This window comes from Colossoma macropomum, unplaced genomic scaffold (genome assembly GCF_904425465.1).
Source record: "Colossoma macropomum unplaced genomic scaffold, Colossoma_macropomum, whole genome shotgun sequence".
NCBI lineage: Eukaryota > Metazoa > Chordata > Actinopteri > Characiformes > Serrasalmidae > Colossoma > Colossoma macropomum.
Window position 1 is genome coordinate 32,901,754 of NW_023494807.1, and position 25,891 is coordinate 32,927,644.

At 39.4% G+C, this 25,891-nt stretch overlaps 1 protein-coding gene across 1 annotated transcript in view; it reads right to left on the reverse strand.

The window, feature by feature from the left end:
- Nucleotides 1-11,925: 11,925 nt before the first annotated feature.
- LOC118797422 (netrin-G1) overlaps nucleotides 11,926-25,891 on the reverse strand; it is a 104,153-nt gene continuing 90,187 nt past the window's right edge. Inside the window, exons 4-6 of the mRNA XM_036556771.1 lie at nucleotides 22,338-22,364; nucleotides 21,592-21,636; nucleotides 11,926-12,743 (exon numbers count right to left, since the gene is read on the reverse strand). Coding sequence (XP_036412664.1) covers nucleotides 12,496-12,743; nucleotides 21,592-21,636; nucleotides 22,338-22,364 — 320 coding nt within the window. The 3' untranslated portion in view covers nucleotides 11,926-12,495. The remainder of the gene's footprint in view (nucleotides 12,744-21,591; nucleotides 21,637-22,337; nucleotides 22,365-25,891) is intronic.

Consider the following 25,891-nt stretch of genomic DNA (forward strand, 5'->3'; position numbering starts at 1 on the left):
AGGGATGCAGCCTCATCTCCTGCTCTAAAAGGCAGGGGCGTGGCTAAAATAAGGCTAATTTAGTGAAGGGTAGAGTTAATTTATTATCTTTAGTATTATATATAGTGTCTATACAAGGTTTATTACTTTGTTAATTCCTTTCTTGAGTGCCTGGCTCTCTGTAGCACTGTGAGTTTCCCCGCTGTGGGGCTAATAAAGGATTATCTTATCTTATCTTAAATCTAAATCTTTCATTTTAAAAGAAATCAAAAAGATGTTTAAAAACAAAACATAAAAAAAAATACAAAAGGAGTATTATTTTCAGAATTGTACAGTTAAGGCTTGGGGTTTGGGACAGCTCCCAACAGAAAGTACCCTATAGGTGATGATTTTGCATATATTTGGCTCATTAATATCTCTATTAATGTCTTGGGTTTAAATAGATAATAATGTAATCCTTGTAAATAAAACCAGTTTAAACTAAAACAGTAGAATGGTCCATATAACTGCATAACTAAATATATTAATATATTAATATTAATTAATATCTCACATCAAAAATGTAAAAAAATCTGTAATAGTTAATTATTTAATTCTACAATTAATAACTATGTGCACTATATGGCCAAAAGTATGAGGACACCTATATGAGCTTGTTTAACACCTCATACTAAACCATGTGCATTAATATGGAGTTTGTCCATTTTACTGTGTGACACAGCTGAGACTGCTAGGGTTTAATCAGTAAAGCTGAGAGTGAAGGCAGAGAGCATTTGAAGTTGACCTGTTTGTATCTTTGGCTGTGTAACGTTACAGCGATTGGATGATGCTGATGCTGACAGAAGCAGGAAGAGCAGAGAGAGTTCATCTAACTACGTCCCTCTGATATCCGCCCCCCTTCATCTCAAATCAAAGACAAACAGACTCAGACAACTGAGGAAGAACTTTTCTACCATCCTGAGACGGCTGGAGAAAACTGAACACGTCTTCTACACCAGCAAGATGGAGCTACAAGGTAGATATTTCTAATAAAGTGGCCAGTTAGAGGAAACACAAGGTTAATGTTTCTAATAAAGTGGCCAGTGAGTGGAAGCACAATGTGGGTGTTTCTAATAAAGTGGCCAGTGAGTGGAAGCACAATGTGGGTGTTTCTAATAAAGCGGCCGGTTAGTGGAAGCACAAGGTGGGTGTTTCTAATAAAGTGGTCAGTTAGTGGAAGGGTGTTTCTAATAAAGTGACCAGTGAGTGGAAGCACAATATGGGTGTTTCTAATAAAGCGGCCGGTTAGTGGAAGCACAATGTGGGTGTTTCTAATAAAGTGGCCAGTTAGTGGAAGCACAAGGGGGGTGTTTCTAATAAAGCGGCCAGTTAGTGGAAGCACAAGGTAGGTGTTTCTAATATAGTGGCCAGTTAGTGGAAGCACAAGGTGGGTGTTTCTAATAAAGTGGCCAGTGAGTGGAAGCACAAGGTGGGTGTTTCTAATAAAGCGGCCAGTTAGCGGAAGCACAAGTAGGTGTTTCTAATAAAGCGGCCGGTTAGTGGAAGCACAATGTGGGTGTTTCTAATAAAGTGGTCAGTAATGGAAGCACAATGTGGGTGTTTCTAATATAGTGGCAAGTTAGTGGAAGCACAAGGTGGGTGTTTCTAATAAAGTGGCCAGTTAGTGGAAGCACAAGGTAGGTGTTTCAAATAAAGTGGCCAGTTAGTGAAAGCACAATGTGGGTGTTTCTAATAAAGTGGCCAGTGAGTGGAAACACAAGGTCGGTGTTTCTAATAAAGTGGCCAGTGAGTGGAAGCACAAGGTAGGTGTTTCCAATAAAGTGGCCAGTTAGTGGAAGCACAAGCTTGGCGTTTCTAATAAAGTGGCCAGTGATATGTACATAATCAGGCAGGTTCCAGCTGCTTCCTGTATAAACAGGTTGGAGTTTTGGAGCAGTGAAGTATGAAAGTATAAGAAGTGGAGGCGGCGCTCCCACAGTGCCGCAGTTTTCCATAAATAAGGCATTGCAGTGTCGCTCCTCAGAGACGAATGTGGCGATTTATTCAGAGGGAAATAACATTCTAGGTAAGCAGGTCACAGTCTGACAAAAATGGTTTTACTCCTCGCCGCAGTGGTCAGGGATACGTATGTTTCTCTGCGATGCCGACAGTTAAGAAGCACTGCACCTGCCGCGGTCATCCATCAGCGCTGACCATGAGCTACAAACACGTTTCAATACCGTATGAACTCTGAAAGTTCAGAACACCCTACAGGCGCGCATCGAGGAACATAAAGATGTTTTATGGCGCTGGATTCAGTGCTAAAGTGTACGGTGGTTGCAAGTGTGGGACACCTTGGCCTACAAACAGCATCTGGAACGTTCCCCGGAGAGCGGAACCGCTCCGGCTCCGGCAGAGTGAAAAATGAGAGCCATGAGAACACACTTTAGATTTTAAGCCACTGATAATCCCTCAATGATACAGCAGGGAGAACTCTGAGAGAACCCAATCTGGCAGAACAGTCCAGAACAGAGAGAGAGAGAGAGAGAGAGAGAGAGAGAGGGAGAGGGAGTAGAGAGAGAGAGAGAGAGAGAGAGAGAGAGGGAGAGAGAGAGAGAGAGAGAATATAGATAGAGAACACAGCGAGATAATGAGAGAGAAACTACAGAGAGCTAGAGAGAGAAGGAGTAGAAAGAGAAGGAATACAGAGAGAAGAGAATGAGAAATAGAGAGAGAGAGATACTGAGAAAAGCTAGAAAGAGAAAGAGAAAAAGGAGAACGTTAGAGAGAGAAATTGATTTGGGGGAAAATAGAGAGAGAAAATGAGAGAGAGAGAGAGAATGGGAGAGAGAGAGAGAGTGAGTGAGAGAGAGAGAGAGAGAGAGAGAGAGAGAGATAATGAAAGATGCATTGATGCTGGGGGGTCTAATAACCTACACTCTCAAAAAAGAGTGGTTCTTCAGTTTAGACAGTGGTTCCATATAGAACCATGAACACTCACACATCATTTGCATGTTGAAAACTTTCTTCAGATTGATGGAGAACATGTTGGTTCTATATAGAACCTTTTTGAAAAGGGTTCCTCTATTGTTACAAGCTTTGCATTGGAACAATAGCAGAGCCCTTTTTGGTGCTATGTAGAACCATATACAGCACATCCTCCATCGATCTGAAGAACGCTTGAACTTTTTATGGTCCCCTTATATAATGATGAGCTGATAAACAGGCCTGTATGAAGGCTTATAACGTGCTGGAGCAAATACAAATATACTGATTTACATATCGCTGCTGTTTTTTTAAATCATTTTTCAGTTTTTGACGTATTTTGAAAATGCATGTTGTTCTTTACATTGTAGGTTAATTTCATGATGAATGGACCAAAAGAAACGGCCCAAAATTACTTCTAAAAACGTCTGGTTCCATTGACTTACATTAAAAGTAAAGTACATTTTTTGCTTCTCCTGTAAAATTACCATTCTGGAGATTTTGTTCAGACAGCAGCGATACATTAAATATGTGCTTAAAAATAACAGCACCAGCATAATTTACTGATATTTGTAAAATGAACAATATCAAAACAAACAGCTGATGTTTTTGAAAGTGCTGTGTATTGTTTTGATAACACAATATTTTCATTTATATAAAAATAAACACTAATAAAAAAGCTAGTACCTGAATTCGCTTTGTCCTGTGGTGCCTCCTCCTCCTCCTCCTCCTCCTCCGGTCTTCAGGGAGGTGGTTATTAAGGCTGAGTGCAGGAAGGTATTTGATTTGATTGAAATGAAGTGGCGTAATCTCACTAATGTAATCTGTCCTCCACAAACCTGATTTCAGACGGAGCCACAGGCCTAAGACCACTTCATTACCATTCAAGAGCCCCTCAGAGACGTCACAGCCCTCACCATCTCCCCGCCACACACAACACACACGACACTGTATTCATACGCTGTCAGGACACGAGCTCATATCTCTGTCCCATATGTACTTTATATGTATGTAATAATAAAACATCTCATATACAAATCGCTGCGGTCAGAAAAAAAAATTAATATTTATAGTAAATATATCTAATATTTCCAGAAAGGTAACTTTACAGAGTGAGGAAAAATGTTCTTAACTTTTAATGGAAGTAAACTGCCTTTTTCAAATTACATCAAAAAATGAGAATTTTTTTTTTTTAGATAATTTGGCCTCTTATTGTGTAAAATGATGAAAGGACCAATAGAAATACTCCAAATTCACCTGGATTTTTTAATATTAATTTCTATTGAAAGTTACTTCTCATGTAAAGTTTAATGATATGAGGCTTGGTTCAAAAAGCGACTACATATTTTGCTTGCATGGTTTTGCTTTTTCAATTTTAAGAATGAAATTTTTTTTTGTTAAAGCACTTTATAAAATCAGTATTTTGTTGCCCTTTTTTTACAGTTTCTACTACAGTCGGGACGTTTTTATCCCAAAATGTACAAAAACATACACTCTCACTCTCATCCGGATTCCATAGCAGTACAGATGATCTCATTTACTTTATGGATTACACTTGATTATCAGCCTCCACACCTTCATATGCTTCCGCTGCAGGTATTTTAATGATGGTGGGACTTTGAAGTCGTTGCTATAGTGAAATCTGACCCGGTTCTTAGAAGGTAAGAAGAAGAAAAGCTTTGAATCTGATGAGGATTTAGAGGCACAATATATTCAAAACTGTCCTAATCACATGGAGAGAAACACAAGCGTCCATCAAAGAAAGCTGAACTGCTTCTACGCTGATAAAAGACCTGGAAACTACAGGAGAACATAATAATTCTGTATTTGTTTAAGATCTCCCACTTTAAAAGATGGATTTTTCCTTAACTGTTCGAATTCTTGCATTTTTTTACACCTTTAAGTGATGTTTCTACCAATTTAGCTCACACATAATGGAAGCTTATTCTGCTAACTGCATGCCTAAATCCTCACAAACCGTGTGGAGTTTTCACAGTTTTCACAATTCCTATATAAATTGAGTGTTTGAGGTGTAAACAGAGTGATATCCACTTATACTGTTTTGTGTCTGTGCTGTTATCCGGTGTCGACCAGAGGGAGGATGGGTTCCCCTTTTGAGTCTGGTTCCTCTCAAGGTTTCTTCCTCCTGTTGAGGGAGTTTTTCCTTGCCACTGTTACCAAGGCTTGCTCACTGGGGGACCTGGATTCTCTGTAAAGCTGCTTTGTGACAACATCTGTTGTAAAAGGTGCTATATAAATAAATTTGACTTGACTTGATTCAGAGTGGTTCAGATGTCTTTACAGTGGTGGTGATAGGAACCAGGGGTCGCCATGACTACAACACAAATATAGACATTTTATTTACTATCCAGAACCACCAGTGAACCTACACGAGTCTTCTGAGTTTATATGGAATGTTGATGATGAAAATAGTGGAAAATCTGAAATAATAAGTTTTCTTTGGGGACTATTTTACCTCACAGCGCCCTGCATGTATCCCTCCACCATGAATGGAGTTTAAAGCCAAAATCTTCTCAAAACTGTCATAAAACAGCGTGTCAGACATCTTAACTTTCTGTGAGGGAGCTTTTAGAGGTGGACGTCTGGTTCCTATCACCACCACTGTGAACAGTTCTGACTCTGTAAGTTTCTCTAGAACAGAGCGTTTCACACCAAACCACTCTGAATGACTCAGTTCACATCTTAACCGTTTAATTATGGAGAAATTATCTCTTGAAATCATCTCTGATAGACTATCTGATAGATGTGACAGTTTTTGAAAGAGTTTCTGAGCCCATGCAGTGATTTCCACCACAGAATCATGTCTGTTTTTAATACAGTGCTGTCTGAGGGCCCGAAGATCACGAGCATCCAGTATTGACTGTTGGCCTTGTCCCTTGCATACAGAGATTTCTCTGGATTCTCTGAATCTTGTAATAATTTTATGTACTGTAGATGATGAAATCCCCAAGCTCTTTGTTATTTTATGTTGAGAAACATTATTCTTGAATTGTTGCACTAGATTGTTCACAAACTTTCCCTTCTAGTTTGTTTGTGTTTTGATATTGACATATAAAGCTTGATAATATGCTAAACAGAACTGTAGGTGTTCAAACACTTCCTGAATCTGTAGAGTCGCCCTTTCCATTCCATCTTATCACGAGATCATACGAGACTCACATCCGGAGTTATGAGCCTATGAAGAGGGGCTGAGATACACGTCATCTGCCCTTTTACCGTGTGGAATTGGTGGATTCGTGTGTCCGTTTACATTCTGTGTGAAACTGACCAATGGACACTCAGGAGATCACTAAGGACTGACCATCACGCCAGAAACCCTTCATTCTTCATTCAGTCCACATCGGAGACTCATGTGAAACGGTGTGCAGAGAGTTTACAGCTGCTGAAGCTGCTGCAGCGGTTTTGGAAAGTAGTGATGAAGATAACGGAGCATTTAGATATGAAACATATGAGGATCATGATATATGAAGAGACTTTAGAGGAGAGTTTAAGAAGAGATGAACACACTGAGACAGAGCCTTTAGGCCTCAAAGGTTTAAAGCCAGTATTAACCATGTTGGGCTCAGTGAACAGTATGAGAAAATGATTGTACTGTATTGTGTAAATCTGTGTGGATAGTTTGTGTTGTTGGAGAAACGCAGTGAAATCCTGTCACAGCGGTTTGAAAACAGTGAAGTCTGTTTATTAAGTTAGCTCGCCTCTTCAACAGCTTTGATTTTGCTGTGCTGACCACAAATAGCCAAACATGAGAGGAAATGACCATTTAGCTTAGGCTACTTCTGAATGAAAAGGTGAGCACAATGTACGCTGGGAAAAAAGCATTAATACTGAACCAACAGAGTTTCTTGTCATTACGGCTGCACAATATATCATTTATTAACTGTTATTGTGATACTGACCTCTGCAATACTAATTTGGTACAAGGCCGCAATATGCAAATGAGCCCTCTAATCAATCACAGTGTATGTTTACTGGGTACTGTGAACACCTTGACCAATCACAGCTCCAGATGAGCTTCTGTGGGTGTTTTTATGAATCAATGTATTCATATAATCCAACAAATGTCAATTATTTTCATTCAAATAATACCAATGGTGACACACTATGCAATCACCACTGAGCTCTTAATATATTGCGAGTTGCTGTATGTAGCATTATAACCCTGATATTAGTGTGTTGTCCATATTGTGCAGCCCTAATTGTAATTTTTATTAACATATTTGGCTTCCACACAGTGAGAATAGCGATGAATGCCCTTCTATGATTCATGGCGAACGTGAGGAACTGCAAACGAATGTCTGGTGAGGCTGGTGATCAATACGAGGGAAATGTGCAACCAGGCCATTAGTAAACATTATATTAAGACTCGACCAGTTTCCAGAGGATACAGGAGTAATAATACAAGAAGAGCATGTTCTGCTCACTGACGCTCAGATTCCTTCACCCACACATCCGTCTGCAGGAAAACGTAAACGCGTCACTGCTGAATCCTGACCATGGGGAGTGAAATCAACCGAAAATCTCGTCAACATGTGAAAGATTTCTCATTCTGAGATTGTTCCAAGAATATTACAAGATTACTCAAACTATTTCCAGATGCTTTTAATTGTAAAAGTAATTTCTTCTTATTGTATTTTAAAATAAATAATCCAGATAATTTTGTTTGTTTTAAAAAACAAACCAAAAGATTTTGCGTATTTTGAGATATAATCAAGTCTTTGGTTTGAGTAAAACTGTAGGTATTTTAGGTTGTTTTAAGAGATATTTAGGTATTTTGCTTGTTTTTATGAATAATCCAGAGAATTTAGCGCGTTTTCAGAAATTATACAGATAATGTTGCTTATTTTGAGAAATAATCCAGAATATTTTACTTGTTTTAATAATGTTGCTTTATTTAAAGAAATAATCCAGATAATTTAGTTTGTTTTGAGAAAAATTCAATAAAATTCTGATGGTTTTGATGAATAATGTGGATAAATGTTGCTTATTTTGAGAAATAATCCAGATAATTTTGCTTGTTTTGAGAAATAATCTAGAATATTCAGCTTTTTTTGATAAATAATGTGGATAATGTTGCTGTTCTGAGAAATAATCTAGAATATTTTGCTTGTTTTGGTGAATAATACAGATAATTTTGCTTGTTTTTATAAATAATGTGGATAATTTTGCTTGTTTTGAGAAATAATGCCGATATAATAATCACTAGATAAAATTACTTAAAGCTAAAACGTCTAGAAATAGGATGAAAAATCTTATATCACTCTAATAATTCCATAATGAGAAATATTAGATATATTGACTTGAATGAAGATGACTTTACTTACCGATATAATTTTGCAGTATGTGACTCTGTTTTACTGGAAGTCAGAAATCTGTCTGAGTAGTACAGATGATCTGGGTCAGCACTCGTGTGGTGAACATCGACCCAAACTGACCACACAGGATGTGGGGTTACTTCACACACACACACACACACACACACACACACACACACACACCCAGGTTCAGAGGGATGGCTGGTCAGGATCAGAGTGTGAGAGCTTAGTGGGTGGAGCCTAATTCCAATCCAACACCTGCTCACTTCCCCGACTGACTTCCACTCAGAAAATCCACATCTTAATATATTACAATGCTTAATGATCTGTTTCTGCTTGTTTGAGTTTAGAACTGAAGATTTAGGAATAAACAATCTTACACTGAAAGGCATTTAATCAAAACCTGCACAATCAATCACACTTTATTTTCATGGTCCTCTATATGTGATCTACAGGTGCCCAAACCAATAAACAAACTAGTGAACCTCAGTGGATGAATCTCTGTTCACACAGGAATTGTGATTTTAACGCAGTGGAAACTTCACATCATGTTCAATGCACTTTTTAAACACTGAAAAAGTGATTTTGTCATGTTTTTAACAGGGAATTCCACAGAAATACCAAAATCCCTGTATAATTAAAGATGTAAACAGAGAGGTTCAGAGTGGTTCAGAGAGGTTCAGAGTGGTTTGGTGTGAAACGCTCTGTTCTAGATAAACCTACAGAGTCAGAACTGTTCACAGTGGTGGTGATAGGAACCAGACGTCCACCTCTAAAAGCTCCCTCACAGAAAGTTCCTACATGAAATGGTTATGAATTCACTGCCTGATGACTGAGACACTGTTTTATGATAGTTTTGAGAAGATTTTAGCCTTACAATTCATTCATGGTGGAGGGATCCATGCAGGGTGTTGTGAGGTAAAATAGTCCCCAAAGAAAATTTATGTTATATTATTATGTTAAATATTATAATCTGGGTTGTCACAAAGATGACGGTGATTGGTCGGGCTCGTTGCCATTTCACGTTTGGTGTGCAAGATATATAATCAGTTATACAAACACATACATTCCAATAAATTTATTTACATCTAAATAAATTGCACAAACAACTAGGCCTTCAGAGTGAGTGTCGTGTTTAGGGTTGGTGACCGTTTAGGAGGTTTCTATTCCGAATCTGCAACGCATCTACAGTGGACCATCAGAATAAAGTGTTACCAAAACATCTGCAACATTTAAAAACAAAAACGAAACAATACACAAACACAAAATGACAAAGTGGAAGTTGGCTTATTCGAGTTTTCTGTTCCACCTTAAATGGTGCAGCATTCTGGCTCTTGTTTGTGAGGTTTTTATTGGAACTTTTACATTCCACCTTAAACAGGCGCCAGAATGTAACTTCTGCACCATTTAAGGTGGAATGGAATACTCAACCAGAGCCGGTTTATGAGGAGTCTGGCCACTTCCTATTTCCCCCGTTATATCAAAAACATGACTGCAAAACAGCAGAGGGAGCCCGTGAGCGAGTCCTCAATTACTGGGGGTGAATGCAGTAAAACGGCTAAAAATGAAAAGGTAAAATAATTTCTAATCTCTCGCCCAGAACTTTCCTTCAATTTTAGAAAGTAGAAGGATGGATTTCACTAAAAAAGCACAGTTTTTCTACAGCAAACGGGTTTTGGGCAGCAGGATGCTAACATTACTGCTACTGAGTGCTGATTGGTTGGTGAGCGGAGCAGCTCATTGGCTGTTCGCACTCACTGACAACATGAATATAGATGAGGCGCCATTTTAAACTCCTATAACTATACAATCCTATATAATAAAAGCTCCTAAAACTATAACAGCAGTGTTAAAATGTTTTATGCTGTTCTGTGTTCAGGAAATGAATGAATTCTTTTACATTAATAATGTTTAAGCATTTATAAACTATGATTTTACTCAAATGCTCCATCTTAACCCATTCATTTTGGACTGGCTCGGGAGCGCCCTCTAGTGTTTGAGAAACCTAGAAGACATTACAAAGTGGTAATCTGGTTCATCTAAGAAGCTGGCGCATAAGAAAGTCAACATTAGCCTGGTCATTTTGTGGTGTTATTCTGTACTGTTTTGTTTTTTTGTTTGTTCTTAAGGTGGAACAGAAATCTGAATGAAAAGCTGGTAAATAAGATCCAGCATGTATTCGCTGCACCATTTAAGGTGGAACAGAAAACCCGAATGAGAAGCTAACCTCAGCTTTCGTCACATGTACCGTTCCAAGTGGAAGCGTTTTGGGGAAAGTGAAGCAGGTTTAATTCAAATGAACCTAAACTGGTCTCAGGCTCTGGTCGGGTAAGGATGTGTCTGTTTATCTTCTCAGTCTGTGAGTAAAGTTTGTTTTCGTTTTTCAGTGTCGGTCCAAAAACGATGCATTGTAGTGTCTCAGGAATACACGGTGAATCTCTTTCTTGTCTGTAGAACAGTGTCAACATTTGTTGTTCAGTCTAAAAAGAAGCCTGACAGTCACCCACGTCAGCGCTGCTGAAATCTCCTGTGTTGTTTCGGTTGTTTCTTCACCCGTCCTCCGGCGCAGGCACGCTCTCAGCTGACACCATGGGTAGAAAACTTCTCAGTGGGTTGCCTTTCAAGTCAGTAAATATTTAAATATGTTTTATTGTTTTTTTTTTCAGAGCTAGGCAGCATTCGTCCTTAGCTGTCCTTTAGTCCGTTCACTGGAGGTCAGGCTGAAAGCTCCCATGGTGAGTCTCTGTAGATGCAGCCACAGTAAGAATGGAAAGAGAAGGTCCATGTTAACTGAAACCAGCCCACTAAGGTGCTGCCCAGATTACCAACTAGGGGGGCTGTTGAATTCAAGCCAATACAGCCCCCCACCTCAGTGTCTGGCTCTGAAATTGGAAAGTTCCAGTTCACAGAACCCGTTCCTCCGAAGCTAACAAAACCATGCGACATACTCAGCCTGGTTGCAGTGAATGCATATTGTCCCATCCAGGCTCCGCCCACAAATTATGCATTCGTAGCTGGGTTGTGAAGTTGAAGTTTTACAGAACGCTGGTAGAAACACCCACTCAGACTAATGCAGCACGTTTTCCAACTGAGTAGAACCCTTTAAAGCAAAGAAGGCAGTACTGTGCAAAAGAGACCACCCTTCATTTATTCAAGCGATTCATTTTTCATACAGCATATATTTAACAAGATAATACACAGATGCCTCATCGGCTCAGCTGTGTGAGTCAGTGAGTCACTCTTTACCTCTATTCAGGAGACTCACTTTCAGTTCCCCAAAGAATCTGCAGACACACCTCCAAAGTTCAGTCTTAGAAGCTGGTTGATCATTTTCTGAAGTAATCAAACACATTCAGTGGTGTTGAGGTCTGGACTCTGGGGTGGTCAGTCCGTTGTTCAGATTCTTTGTTTGATGTGTCCGTCTCCTTTTCTCAGTGAGGTTCTTCTTGATCAGCTACACATCGTTTCAGACCCACAGCGCTGAGTCGTCTTCTCACAGTGGAAGGATGGACAGAAACACCTGTGGATGTTTTCAGATCTGAAGCAGCTTGATTTTCTCCTCTCTCTCAGAGATGAAAGCTTTAAGTGCTGTTTATCTGACGGGGGCAGTTTTGGGGTCTACTAGGTCTTCCAGGTGGTTGTTAGGAGTCAGATTTTCTGTTTTTTTTTTCACTTTGTGGATTATCTTATATCTAATATCCTCATAAATTTCTTCTGAAGATCAATACCTTGTAATAAATGGCTGTTTTGATTACAAATAAAATAAAAGAAAGGGTGGTCTCTGACTTTTGCATGGTACAGTATATACACCCACATTGCAGATCAGAAAACACACAAAAATGTTGCAGGTCAAGCTACTCAGAGACAGCGACTGAGAGAGATAAAGAGGCTTAGACAGCTAACAATGTTAAAAGCACAATTAACCCTTAATAGCGCACTCAAATTGTAGGCTCTTTGACAAAGACTTGTTTCTCATCAGCTTGAATGGGGTTTTTACCAGTGGTCTGTAAAGCGTATCCAACCTCACAACAGTTGCTATAAAAGAACTTGTTTGTGGCCAAAGCTTGGAGAGGTCAGTTGGCTGATCATTCTGGCTCAGTGGAGGCTGGTGGCTCAGTATAAAAGTCCAACGAGACCAGCATACCAACCCAAATGGCTCACAATTCTCAGTTCATTCTTACTGTTGCTGCTCACGATGACCGTCACTTTTATTTACTCAGAGTGATGATAGATCCCAGGTGTCCAGCATGGAGAAAACAAACACCAGCAGAATGACCAGAAACTGACCACTGGACTGGAGGCTGTGGCTGGCCTGGCCAGAGTTAAGATCCTGGCAGGATTCACCCTGGCACTGGACCCGTTCGCACAGAACCCCAGAGAAACCCGCTGGACACTGGCAGCGCTGGTGTTGGTGACAAACACCTCCGTTCTGACAGCGCAGGAGGACGTTATCACAGACTCGAGCTGCGGGGAAACAAGGAAAATTAGATTTACACTTCTGTTCAAAAGTCTGGAAATGCTATTCAAAAATGTAAAGTTTTCAGTCATGTAAACAAACATGGATGCAGATAAATGTATAAAATGACTGTCCAACAGGCTACACAAGAGAAAGAGTGCACTAAAGAAAAAAGCCATGGTAAAAGTTCTAACTGTATTTTATTACCCTTTGCAAATTCATATATGACAGGTATAACATTCACTGTGGTGTACCACAAGGGTCCATTCTTGGCCCTTTTTTGTTTTCCTTATAGAGCTATATTATCAAAACTGTATGAACAACAACTTCTTGAAAATAAGTAAAAACTAAATTAAAATTCTTCTTGCTTTGCTGCATGGAGGATAAAACTAACAAGCAAAACAGGAAGTTTGGCAAATTATGTTAAATTTTAAAAAAAGTGCATAATTTGAAATTTATTCTCTCCCCCCCGACCACAGTTTTGAGTCTAATATGGACAATGATACTAAGAGAGGACTTTGAATAAAAACAAACCTCCAGTTTTGGCAGCAATTAAAAATGGACAAAAGAATGGACACAATTTAGACTTCAAGATGGCTGCCACTGTTTTTAGCTATGCTAACGTACTTTAGTCCATGTTTATAGAGAACAGTGAGTCATACAGTGTCAGAAACTACACAATCAAGTCTATTAGGGACACTGAAGAGCTCTAGCCAGCGTGGCAAGCATGTGATGAATTAGCACTTTGGTAATTGGTCTGGTTACTCCATTACTTGTTAGCTACATTAGCCTCGTAGCTCAAAGTGCAAAAGAGAAGTAAACTTCAGACACCAAACACGATCAACTACGTTTGGGGTTACAGGGGGAAATTTGAGTTTTGTCACCAAGCTATTCCTGCCAGGGGGTTTCAGGTCCAAAAGGTAAACAGAAGCTAATGCTGCAGTGCTGAGACCAATAACAAGAATGAATTGTGGGGTTTTCGGATGCAGATTGTCAAAATGTCTGCAATATGAGAAGAAAATTGAAAACAAAATTTCCTCTCCTGGCCACAGGCTCTTTCATAAACACACACTGAGAACCCTCCCACTGAGAACTCCACAGCGTCGGCCCTTTTGATATGCAAACCAGACCGCAGAGGTCATTTTGCCATCCAACAAATAATATTGAAAAAACTATTTGTTTATGAACCTTTCAGCAACTTTTCCCAAGGTTGTAGCAGATGAAACCTGACGTAACTCAATGTGTAAGACTATACGCGAATGCACCCATTTATGCTCAGTACAGGTGCTTGCTTATAATGAACAATATATATAAATATACTCTGCCTCTATATTATGTATTTCTGGGTTTGTATTCAGTGTTTCTGCATTTCAAAACATGGAAAAAGTGACCATGTTTTTTCAGTTGGGGGAAATGTGCAATATGTATGTATGACCTGACATTTTACAATGAAAGAATGAAAGAGAATGAAAGAGAATGGCATTCATGCCCACGTCACCTTCATTCACCTAGTGCAGATCATGTAAACATGCTTCCATAAAGGAAACTGATTGCCGTTGCATTGTATTCACCTCCATTATGCAGGAATGTATTACCTTAGGGAGAGGAGGAGAAGGCCTGTTTGTTTATTAGATTGAGTTTAATTTCACGCTGCTTTGTGTCTTGTGATGAATCTCCTTTAAAACGTCCCTGAAGAAATGCTTTTTGAGCAAATGGGGCAAAAATACTCAAGGATTTCTTGGACTGTCTGGAAAAGTCATGAATGTTTTTATGTCTAACAGATACATAGTGCTTTGTTACCATTAGCGACCTTGTATGACATCCACTGTGTATGATATTCACTGTGGTGTACCATAAGGGTCAATCCTTGGGCCACTTTCATTTTCCTTTTATATGATTCCCCTCACCTATTTCATCATCAATTGTTAGATTCCTGACCATGAAGAAATATTTTGTGAGTAAAAATAATCAAAAATACTCAAGGATTTCTTGGACTGACTGGAAAGGTCATGAATGTTTTAATGTCTAACAGATACACAGTGTTTTGTTGCCATTGGCAAACTTGTATGACATTCACTGTGGTGTACCACAGGGGTCTATCTTTGGGTCTCTTCTGTTTTCCTTTTACATGACTCTGCTCACCTATATTATCACCTATAATAATCAAAAATACTCAAGGATTTCTTGGACGGTCTGAAAAAGTGTTTTTTTTGTGTGTAACTGATACACAGTATTTTGTTATTGTTGGTGAACTTGTATGACATTTGCTGTGGTGTACCACAAGGGTCTATCTTTGGGCCGCCTCTATTTTCCTTTTATATGATTCCCCTCACCTGTATTATCATCAATTGTCAGATTCTTGACCCTGAAGAAATTATTTGTGAGCAAGGCAAAAATAATCAAAAAGCACTTAATATTTTAAAGGTATTTTTGACCTGAACGCTATTCATGATTTCATTATTTATTATTAGAAATGCACATTTTATACAATAGTTAGTTCCACCCATGCGCTCATTCCTAGGTCTGTCACAATCATGACATTTTAGCTGATGATTAATTGACAAACATAATTGCAATTAACAATATAATTGTCTTTTTGTTGCTGTTGTTTCCTGTATGCAACTATTAGAGTACAAGCTCTGAGAGGCCAAATTAGATCATTAGCTATCTTGCTTTCTGGTAGTCCAGGCTTTGAAGATCTCACCACAGAAAAACTGCCCCTTAGTTACTGTTAAATAGGTCTTAAATAGCCTCAATGCTCGGCTTAACCGTTCCCGTATCATTCCACTCAATATTGGTTGCTAAGCAACTATGATCTCTTTACTCCAAGCTGTTGGAACTACTTTTTTTGGCAGAATATTAATATTAATATACATGTGAAACAAATATTTGAGGTTTATTTGCTTAATTTGTTATTTTCCTTTTCAAAATCACTGCATAAAAGCAGTAGAACTCTGGGGGCGGTCTGTTATGGTGAATAAAACCCCAGCGAGGATGATCTACTGTGACCAAATGTAATGCACAACCTCCACTGTTCTACTGCTTAAACATGATCCATTATTTTTAGCGCTCTGTAAAATCAACAAATGCAGAATACATGATTAGAAATCTCTGATATTAAACTGAGACTCAGACTGAACTGTTTGTTGTTGTTGTTGTTGTTTGTCTTCTCTCTCTGAGAGTCGCATGCTCGCTCCGGCAGATGCTCGGAGAGTTTGGGATTTTTCCTCTGAGCGGCGGCTCTTGGTAGATTTTCGTTTGGATTCAAACTTTTAATCTCCAGCCTTGTGGAGTTTACTTTGTTGGAGCGTGTGTGGGATTAGCTGTGGTGCTGAATGGCCTCCAGAAGACCCTCAGCGCCATTGTCTTTCCGGCAGCATCTGCACCCCAGATTAGCTTCCCTTTCTTTCCTTCTTTTCTTACTGCAGCAGGAGCAGCCTGGTAAGACAGAATAAAGCACAGCTCCCGTTCGTCTGCTGTGCGCTTTCCACTGCATGCATGCAGCAATGCAGCATTATTTGCATGCTTGAACTACTTTTGGTTCCCTAAAGAACCATGTTTTAAAAGATTTAACCCTCTGAAGGCTGAAAAATCCTTCACATATTGAAATAATTCTATTGCAGTTGAAGGCTTGATTCTAGAACATTTATGTTATGTGGATGTTTTGTAGCCTCTCTCTGCAGCGCCCTCTAGTGGCCAAGTTGCCTATAGAATGGAAATCAGTGTCAGTAACTGGTTCAGTGTATTTACAGTTAATAATCTGATAACTTCAGAAAATCAGATTGTGTCAGTAACTGGTTCAGTGTATTTACACTTAATCTGATAACTGCAGTAAATCAGATTGTGTCAGTAACTGGTTCAGTGTGTTTACACTTCATAATATGATAACTTCAGAAAATCTGATTGTGTCAGTAACTGGTTCAGTGTATTTACACTTAATAATCTGATAACTGCAGTAAATCAGATTGTGTCAGTAACTGGTTCAGTGTGTTTACACTTCATAATATGATAACTTCAGAAAATCTGATTGTGTCAGTAACTGGTTCAGTGTATTTACACTTCATAATATGATAACTGCGGTAAATCAGATTATGTCAGTAACTGGTTCAGTGTATTTACACTTAATAATCCAATAACTGCAGTAAATCAGATTGTGTCAGTAACTGGTTCAGTGTATTTACACTTAATAACCTGATAACTGCGGTAAATCAGATTGTGTCAGTAACTGGTTCAGTGTATTTACACTTAATAACCTGATAACTGCGGTAAATCAGATTGTGTCAGTAACTGGTTCAGTGTATTTACACTTAATAACCTGATAACTGCGGTAAATCAGATTATGTCAGTAACTGGTTCAGTGTATTTACACTTAATAACCTGATAACTGCGGTAAATCAGATTGTGTCAGTAACTGGTTCAGTGTATTTACACTTAATAATCTGATAACTGCAGTAAATCAGATTGTGTCAGTAACTGGTTCAGTGTATTTACACTTAATAATCTGATAACTGCAGTAAATCAGATTGTGTCAGTAACTGGTTCAGTGTGTTAACACTCAATAATCTGATTTCTGTTCAAAGAAATATTGTGCTACGTTTGTTGGGACTGAATGCAGCCCTGGATATTGTAATATAGGCAAAATGCGGACTAAAGAATGATGGACGATTTCAAAGGTCTGTAAGAAGCTTTACAGCCTCCCTACATTTCTGAACCCAAGACCACCCGCTGTCTTTGAGTCTGTTTTGGTCTTTATCTTTGTGACTGAAGCTCCCTGCCTGATGTGCAAGGTCATCTGCCATAAGCAGTGCCCGGCAGCATTGATTGCATTTGCACTGTCTCGTGTGTTTCCCTCCAGAAGAGGCTGAAGTGTGACTCGTGCTCCAGAGCTGCAGCTCCCTCTGAGACACATCACACAACATCACACCAGCATCTCACCTCCAGCACGTGCCTGCGCTCTCTTACACGCTAACATGAGTAGCACACTGCACACGCTCAGAGCTACAGTACTGCACAAAAGGCTAGAACTCAGACGACACGTGTAGGTTCACTGGTGGTTTTGGACAGTTGATAAAATGTCTATATCTGTGTTGTAGTCATGGCGACCCCTGGTTCCTATAACCACCACTGTAATCATCATCATCATGATCTCTATGGACAATCCAAACCACATCCACACCCCAGACACACTCACTCTGATGTTACTGTCACTTCGATCTAGCTAATCTATACCTGCACACAGAGTGACATCTTGTACATCTTCTATTCATAACATAAAATCTGGAATATATATATATATATATATATATATATATATATATATATATATATATATATATATATATATATATACATACACATCGATCAGGCATAACATTATGACCACCTCCTTGTTTCTACGCTCATTGTCCATTTTATTAGCTCCACTTACTATATAGGTGCACTATGAGTGCACAGCACTGCTGTGTCTGATCCACTCCGACCAGCGCAACACACACTAACACACCACCACCACGTCAGTGTTACTGCAGTGCTGAGAATGATCCACCACCCAAATAGTACCTGCTCTGTGAGGGTCCATGGGGGTCCTGACCACTGAAGAACAGGGTAAAAGGGGGCTAACAAAGTATCAGAGAAACAGATGGACTACAGTCTGTAACTGTAGAACTACAAAGTGCACCTATATAGTAAGTGGAGCTGATAAAATGGACAATGAGCATAGAAACAAGGAGGTGGTCATAACGTTATGCCTGATCGGTGTGTATCTAATGTGTGCATACACTGCCTGATATCTGAGACACTGTTTTACGATAGTTTTGAGAAGATTTTGGCTTTATACTCCATTTATGGTGGAGGGATACATGCAGGGTGTTAAGAGGCAAAATAGTCCCCAAAGAAAACTTATTATTTCAGATTTTCCACTATTTTCCATCATCAACATTCCATATAAACTCAGAGGACACATGTAGGCTCACTGGTGGTTTTGGATCGTAAATAATTTGTGTGTATATTTGTGCACCAATGCCAGAGTGGGTAATTCAGAGAGTCGGGAGAATTCTCAGTGGGCTGGTAATGTTTTGGGCTGGAGGAGTCCTCCCTCCTCAAGTGGTTCTGACCTGGTTTGCTGATTGTAACTCATACAGTGTTACTCATCACGTTACTGACTGACTTCTTTGGCACTGATAATGTAGCATGTTACTTACACTGCTTATAATGCATTATGTGAACAATTCATAAAACATAATAAAACATGGCTATAAAGTTAATTTGTGATGACCCTCTAGGCTGCCTGTTTTTTTCCCTGTGCGTGATGCAGGTGAAATTGGGAGGCGGAGCTTGGACCTAATTGGCTACTGAGACACACTGGCGCTTAGGTGTTTGGGTCTCTTGTAAAGGCTTCCCAGTGTGGAGAGCTGGGAGCCTGTTTTCTTTGTCTCTCTTCGCGGCAGGTTCATTTTCCAGCCACCTTAGGGATCCAGCGAGTGGGCTTTGTGGGGGTGGGCTTTAACCATTAAACGTTGGCCCACTTCAGTAGTGCTGTCTTTGTGGTTTGCAAACCATTTTTAAATAGTTTAATGTGAAAATAAAGACAGTTTTTTCCTCTCGCTGTCTCCCTCAGTTGTTTGTTATGAACTGGGTGGAGGCTGGTCAACAAATTCATTTTTATAAATATTTATAGCCATGTTTATAATGCCTTATGAATGCATTATAACATGTTATGGATGTGTTTATAGATGCTCATAGACATGGAATTCATATAAAGTGTTGGCAAGTCATGTTGCTGTGTGTGTAGCAGGAGAAATGCAATTGGAGTTTAAGGTGGGCTGGTCTGTTTAAGGTGGGCTGGTCTGCGTTACCCACTCTGGCCTCTACAATGAACCATTTCACACTAAAACCACTCAATGACTTTGTTTACACCTCAAACACTGAATTATGGAAAACTTTTGGAAAAATCCCCTTTAATATCACGACTGACTCCAAACTTTTGAACAGCGTTGTGTGTGTTTGCTGACCGGCTGTGAGGCCGAGGCTTGTCAGCAGGCAGAGATATTGCGTGTGAAAGTGCTTAGCTAAGGCTAAGGCTAGCCTAAGGTGCCGGCTTTATTACCTGAGATGTCTCACCTACTGCAGTGAATTGCATGCCAGGTTTGGTTTGAGCCTTATGAGACTGCCTGCAGGCCGGTCATTATTCAGCCCTGACCGAAAATAACAGTGGGCCGGAGCTGAGGCTAATGTGGGCTCTGTCGTTTATTTAGCATTTAACGCCGTTTGTTACCATAGAGGTTATTTAACCGGCTGTAATATGTTCAGACAGCGGTGCTCCAAACTGAGAGATTCTTAGCCTCGTTACTGAGAGCCCTGCTGAAAAAAGCAGCACAGACCAGCAAGAATTCCATGCTGGACTAAGCTGGTCTATGCTGGTTTAGCTGGTCAGCCCAGCGTGGTCATACTGGTTGATGAGCATATCAGCATCAAACCACAACATATGCAGCAGTGTGCAAACTTAAAACTACAGTGATCAAATTCCAGACTCCCCAGTCAGGTCGTGTTCGGTGTCTGAAGCTTCCTTCTTTAGTTTTAGCACCGGAGCTACGAGGCTAATGTAGCTAACTGGTAATAGAAGCTTATACTGCACTAATTAGCACTGAAGCCCAAACTGTGCAGTAACCCAGCGCAGTCACAGTGTAGTATGTGTATACTGTATTATCCTCTACAGGGAACTCACTGCTGCACATTATATACACAGTTACTGTTTATGTGGTGAATAAATATAAATGAAATGAATAAATATGTAAATATATAAGTTAAAAATAAAATGTGGCCTCTGCAAAAACTGACACTCTCCATTTTCCTTTCTCTTTCCTTTCTTCCCTCTCTCTTTTCCTTTCTTCCCTCTCTCTCTCTCTCTCTTTGTCCCTCTGTCTCTCTCTCCCCTTTCTTTTGTTCTCCCTCTCTCTCTGTCTCTCTTTTTCTCTCCTATTTCCTTTCTTCTCTCTCTCTCTCTTTTCCTTTCTGCTCTCTCTCTCTCTCTTTTCCTTTCTGCTCTCTATCTCTCTCTCTTTTCCTTTCTCCTTCTCTGTCTCTCTCTCTCCCTCTCTGTCTCTCTCTCTCTCTCTCTCTCTCTCTCTCTCTCTTCTTTTCTGCTCTCTCCCTCGATCTCCTTCTTTCTCTCTCATTTCCTTTCTTCCTTCTCTCTATTTCTGTTTTCCTTTCCGCTCTCTCCCCCTCTTGCTCTCCCTCTTTGTCCCTCTGTCTCTCCTTCTCTCTTTCACTCTTTCTCTATTTCCTTTTTTTCTCTCACTCCCTTTTCCTTTCTTCTCTCTCTCCCTCCCTTTTCCTTTCTGATCTCTCTTTCTCTCTCCCTCCCTTTGCTTCTGTTTCTCTCTATTTTCCTTCTCCCTCTCTTTCTCTCCTATTTCCTTTCTTTTTGCTCTCCCTCCTATTTCCTTTCTTCTCCCTCTCTCCTTTTCTTTCTCTCCTATTTCCTTTCTTCTCTCTCTCCCACCCTTTTCCTTTCTGATCTCTCTCTCTCTCTCTCTCTCTCTCTCTCTCTGTATAAGCGTCTAATTAAATGTAGAGGAGAATTAAAGTGTGCTCAGATTGTTGGAAGCTGCTGTGAGCTACAGAGATCTGAGGCTGTTTCTGACTGAGGAGGTCTGTCTGTCTGTCTGTCTGTCTGTCTGTCTGTGTTGAAGGGCAGTGATATTTTCGTGAAGCATTCTCAAACCTGCATCACTACATCCAAAACTCTTAACTTGTTTTGATTTTTAAATAGAGTTTCTATTATGTTAGAGACGATAACGTCCTGCTCTTCAATATGAGAGATAAACAGCTGCTCAGTCTGATTTGATGTCTTACCTTGGTTTCGATTGGCCACTCCAAGAGAGGAAACATTTGGTCGAACTGCGTGAAGATGAACAAATACATATTAAATACAGTACAATAAATGTAGGTATTGTGATATAAACTGAGTCTGTTCTACAGTTTCTCATTAGGCTGAATGAATAACCGACTCTAAATGTAGGTATTGTGATATAAACTGAGTCTGTTCTACAGTTTCTCATTAGGCTGAATGAATAACCGACTCTAAATGTAGGTATTGTGATATAAACTGAGTCTGTTCTACAGTTTCTCATTAGGCTGAATGAATAACCGGCTCTAAATGTAGGTATTGTGATATAAACTGAGTCTGTTCTACAGTTTCTCATTAGGCTGAATGAATAACTGACTCTAAATGTAGGTATTGTGATATAAACTGAGTCTGTTCTACAGTTTCTCATTAGGCTGAATGAATAACTGACTCTAAATGTAGGTATTGTGATATAAACCGAGTCTGTTCTACAGTTTCTCATTAGGCTGAATGAATAACTGACTCTAAATGTAGGTATTGTGATATAAACTGAGTCTGTTCTACAGTTTCTCATTAGGCTGAATGAATAACCGACTCTAAATGTAGGTATTGTGATATAAACTCAGTCTGTTCTACAGTTTCTCATTAGGCTGAATGAATAACTGACTCTAAATGTAGGTATTGTGATATAAACTCTTTGGGTTAATGGGATTTTTTTTTACCAGTGTTCTGATACTTCATTAAAGTCACTCACCTGCTGTGCCAAGGTTGCTTGGAATACCTGCAAAAATAAAGAAAACAACAGTTAACTTCTCATATCAACCGAATTCCTGCTGAAACAGAGCTGCAGTCCAGCGTGTTCTCATACGGTCCACCATACGGGTGGAGTATTCTAAAGTTCCAAGTCACTGAGTTGCAAGTCTCACTTGACACTCAAGTCCCGATTCAAGATAGTCGAGTCTCGATTCAAGTCCTGAGTCAGTGAAGGCGAGTCTCAAGTCGAGTCCCAAGTCAAAAGTCCTAATCTTCGAGTCCTAAACAAGTCAGTCTGCATTCTTCAGCTAATTTAAGACCCTAACACTGAATAACGCTAACAGTACTGTAGCCTTTTAATGACAGTACGTTAGCAGAGTATGGCTGCATATAATTTTTTATTATTCTAATATTTTTTACCCTTCCAACTAAAATACAAAATCCATGGTACACAGTTAACCATGGCAGGCATACTGTGTACACGAAGAGTAGTGCAACTACACATGACCAGAATTTTGAAAGTACTACTGAACTTTGAGAACATTGGGCGCACAATTAAAACAAAAACTAGCTCAGCACTAAAATTAGCTCAGCAAACTAAAAACTATAATAAGAATTAAGACGACAACAGAAACTAAAACAACCGAACTGAGCAAAGTTTACAGGAAAGAGCAAAATGATGGTGAATGTATGACTTTTTTTTGCCAGCAGCTTCTTATTTGAATATTCCGTTCCACCTTAAATGGTGCAGCAGTTACATTCCGGTGCCTCACTGCTGCACCATTTAAGGTGGAACGGCAAATTCGAATAAGAAGCTGGCGAATAAAAAGTCAACTTCAGCCTCGTGGTGAATGTTGTGCTTGTTTTACCTGCAGAAGCTGTTAAAATCAGCTGAACAGAGGAAAATGGTCAGTTCGCCTGGTGAGTTTCTCCAGTAAGAGTTTAAGAGCTGAGTGACGCATTGATCCAGCTTATGGAGGCGAACTTGAGCTCTAACTCTTCACTCGTCTTCTGACATAAAATAAGCTGAGTATAAACACAAGGACAGACATCTGACGACACTGCTGTAGATCAGATTTACAGATCCATTCAGATGAAAAGTAACCGACTATGTAGCCATCTGCAGTCCGATTCTCCATGTTTCTTTCCCTTTGTGTCTCGAGTCCTACTGAGTCATAAGGCTGAAGTCCGAGTCGGAGTCCGAGTCACTGGTGTTGAAGTCAAGTTGCAAGTCTTTCTCGATTTTCTCGAGTTGAATCTAAAGTCATCAGATTCGTAACTCGAGTTGGACTTGAGTCCAAGTCATTTGACTCGAGTCCACACCTCTGGAGTATTCACACATATTAAAATGCAGTGAACTAAAGAAAAAGGTGTGAAGTCCACACCAAGGCAGGTGTGAACGCGCCCTCAAAATTAAAACTCTCTTGGCATTTACATATGAAATAATGGCATATCTCAGGATCTCAGGTTCTCATGAAAATAACAGCATATGGTACGTGTGACTGCATCATGTAAATACTCTGTAATTGTAATTGACCAAAACACCAAAACAACCTCATCATATTATCCCAGGGTTCAATTTAACATGCAGTTATTCTGACTGGCTGCTGTCCGTTACTTTATTATATAAAACTTTCCTCCATGAGTTATTGGTGTTGAAGTGTCCAGATCAGGTCAGTGTAGCCGTACGGTTTGGTCAAACGTAAGCCGGTCTGATGAGAGTCATCAGTTTAGTGTAGAATCACCGAATCAAAGCGAAACTCCACAGCTTCAGCTCCAATATCAGAACACAGCAGCTCTCTGACCAGCGCCTTTACTGTTTTATTAATCACGCAGACTGTCAGTCAGGGTGGGTTTAAATCAGCGCTCTGCCTCTCCCATCACTATTTCTCACAGCACAAAGAACGACAGCTCTGACATTTCAGATCATATTAAAGACAGCGACACTGTTACACTGTCTGCCTTTATACAGCCACCAGGACATACTGTACCCACCAACGCAGGGTTTTAAGGGTGTTTTATTGAAATTTGAAGCAGAATATGCGTGATGTGAATGGTGACGTCATGCAAAATGATTTGTCTTGAATTTTTCTGATGGTTTGCATCAAAAAGAGCGTGGTAATGACAATATACCCTATGACTAACACATCACACTGCTGATGCACACTCTGACCCTGCGTTCACACGGGCAGCGAAGCTACGTGACAAAGCAGCTGGAGGTGATTTATTTTCAATGAGCGTTGTGATTTCCAGCGGTGGGAGGCAGCACGAACGTTGGCTACATGAAGTCTGCGATGCAACAAAGTTGTGCAGAGTCGGAGAACTTGTAGAGAGGAGAATTTCCACTCTGTAGTGTCTTCCGGGTTTCTCAAACACTAGAGGGCGCTCCCGAGCGAGTCCAAAATGAATGGGTTAAGATGGAGCATTTGAGTAAAATCATAGTTTATATATTTTTAAACATTTTTAATGTAAAAGAATTCATTCATTTCCTGAACTTTTCTCGCGTTGAATCTAAAGTCATCAGATTCGTAACTCGAGTCGGACTTGAGTCCAAGTCATTTGACTCAAGTCCACAACTCTGGAGTATTCACACGTATTAAAATGCAGAACAGCACAAAACATTTTAACACTGCTGTTATATTTAAGAGCTTTTAAACTCGAGTTATAGGAGTTTAAAATGGCGCCTCGAAACATACAGGTGAGTTTTTTACTTTCTTAGTGAAATACATCCTTCTACTTTCTAAAATTAAAGGAAAGTAAAGATATATACAGATATAGGTATTTACTATGTCTTGCAAAGTTTACATCTTTTTTATTATTTTTAGCAGTTGCAGTTAGCCACCCCTGAAATCTGGGGGTCCTGCCGTCCCCTCAGCACCCCCACATCTCACATCCTTGACTGTACCTGCTAGATTTCAACATAAATGTTGCTTATGAATGTGATTATTGATGCAGATACTGAATGCTTCACAATAGATACTGAGCACTTCATAGCAGATACTGAATAATTCATAGTACATACTGAATAATTCATAGTAGATACTGAATAATTCATAACATATACTGAATAATTCATAGTAGATGCTGAATAATTCATAGTAGATACTGAATAATTCATAGTAGATACTGAATATTTTATAGTAGATACTGAATAATTCATAGTAGATACTGAACAATTCATAGTAGATACTGAATATGTTATAGTAGATACTGAATAATTCATAGTACATACTGAATAATTCATAGTAGATACTGAATAATTCATAGTATATACTGAATAATTCATAGTAGATGCTGAATAATTCATAGTAGATACTGAATAATTCATAGTAGATACTGAATAATTCATAGCAGATACTGAATACTTCATAGTAGATACTGAATAATTCATAGCAGATACTGAATAATTAATAGTAGATACTAAATAACTCATGATAGATAATACTTCATAGCAGACACTGAATAATTCATGATAGATACTGAAAAATTCATAGTAAAAGCTGAATGAGTGTGAATAATAAGTCAGCAGTTTAATGGTTAACTGATCTGAGTCTG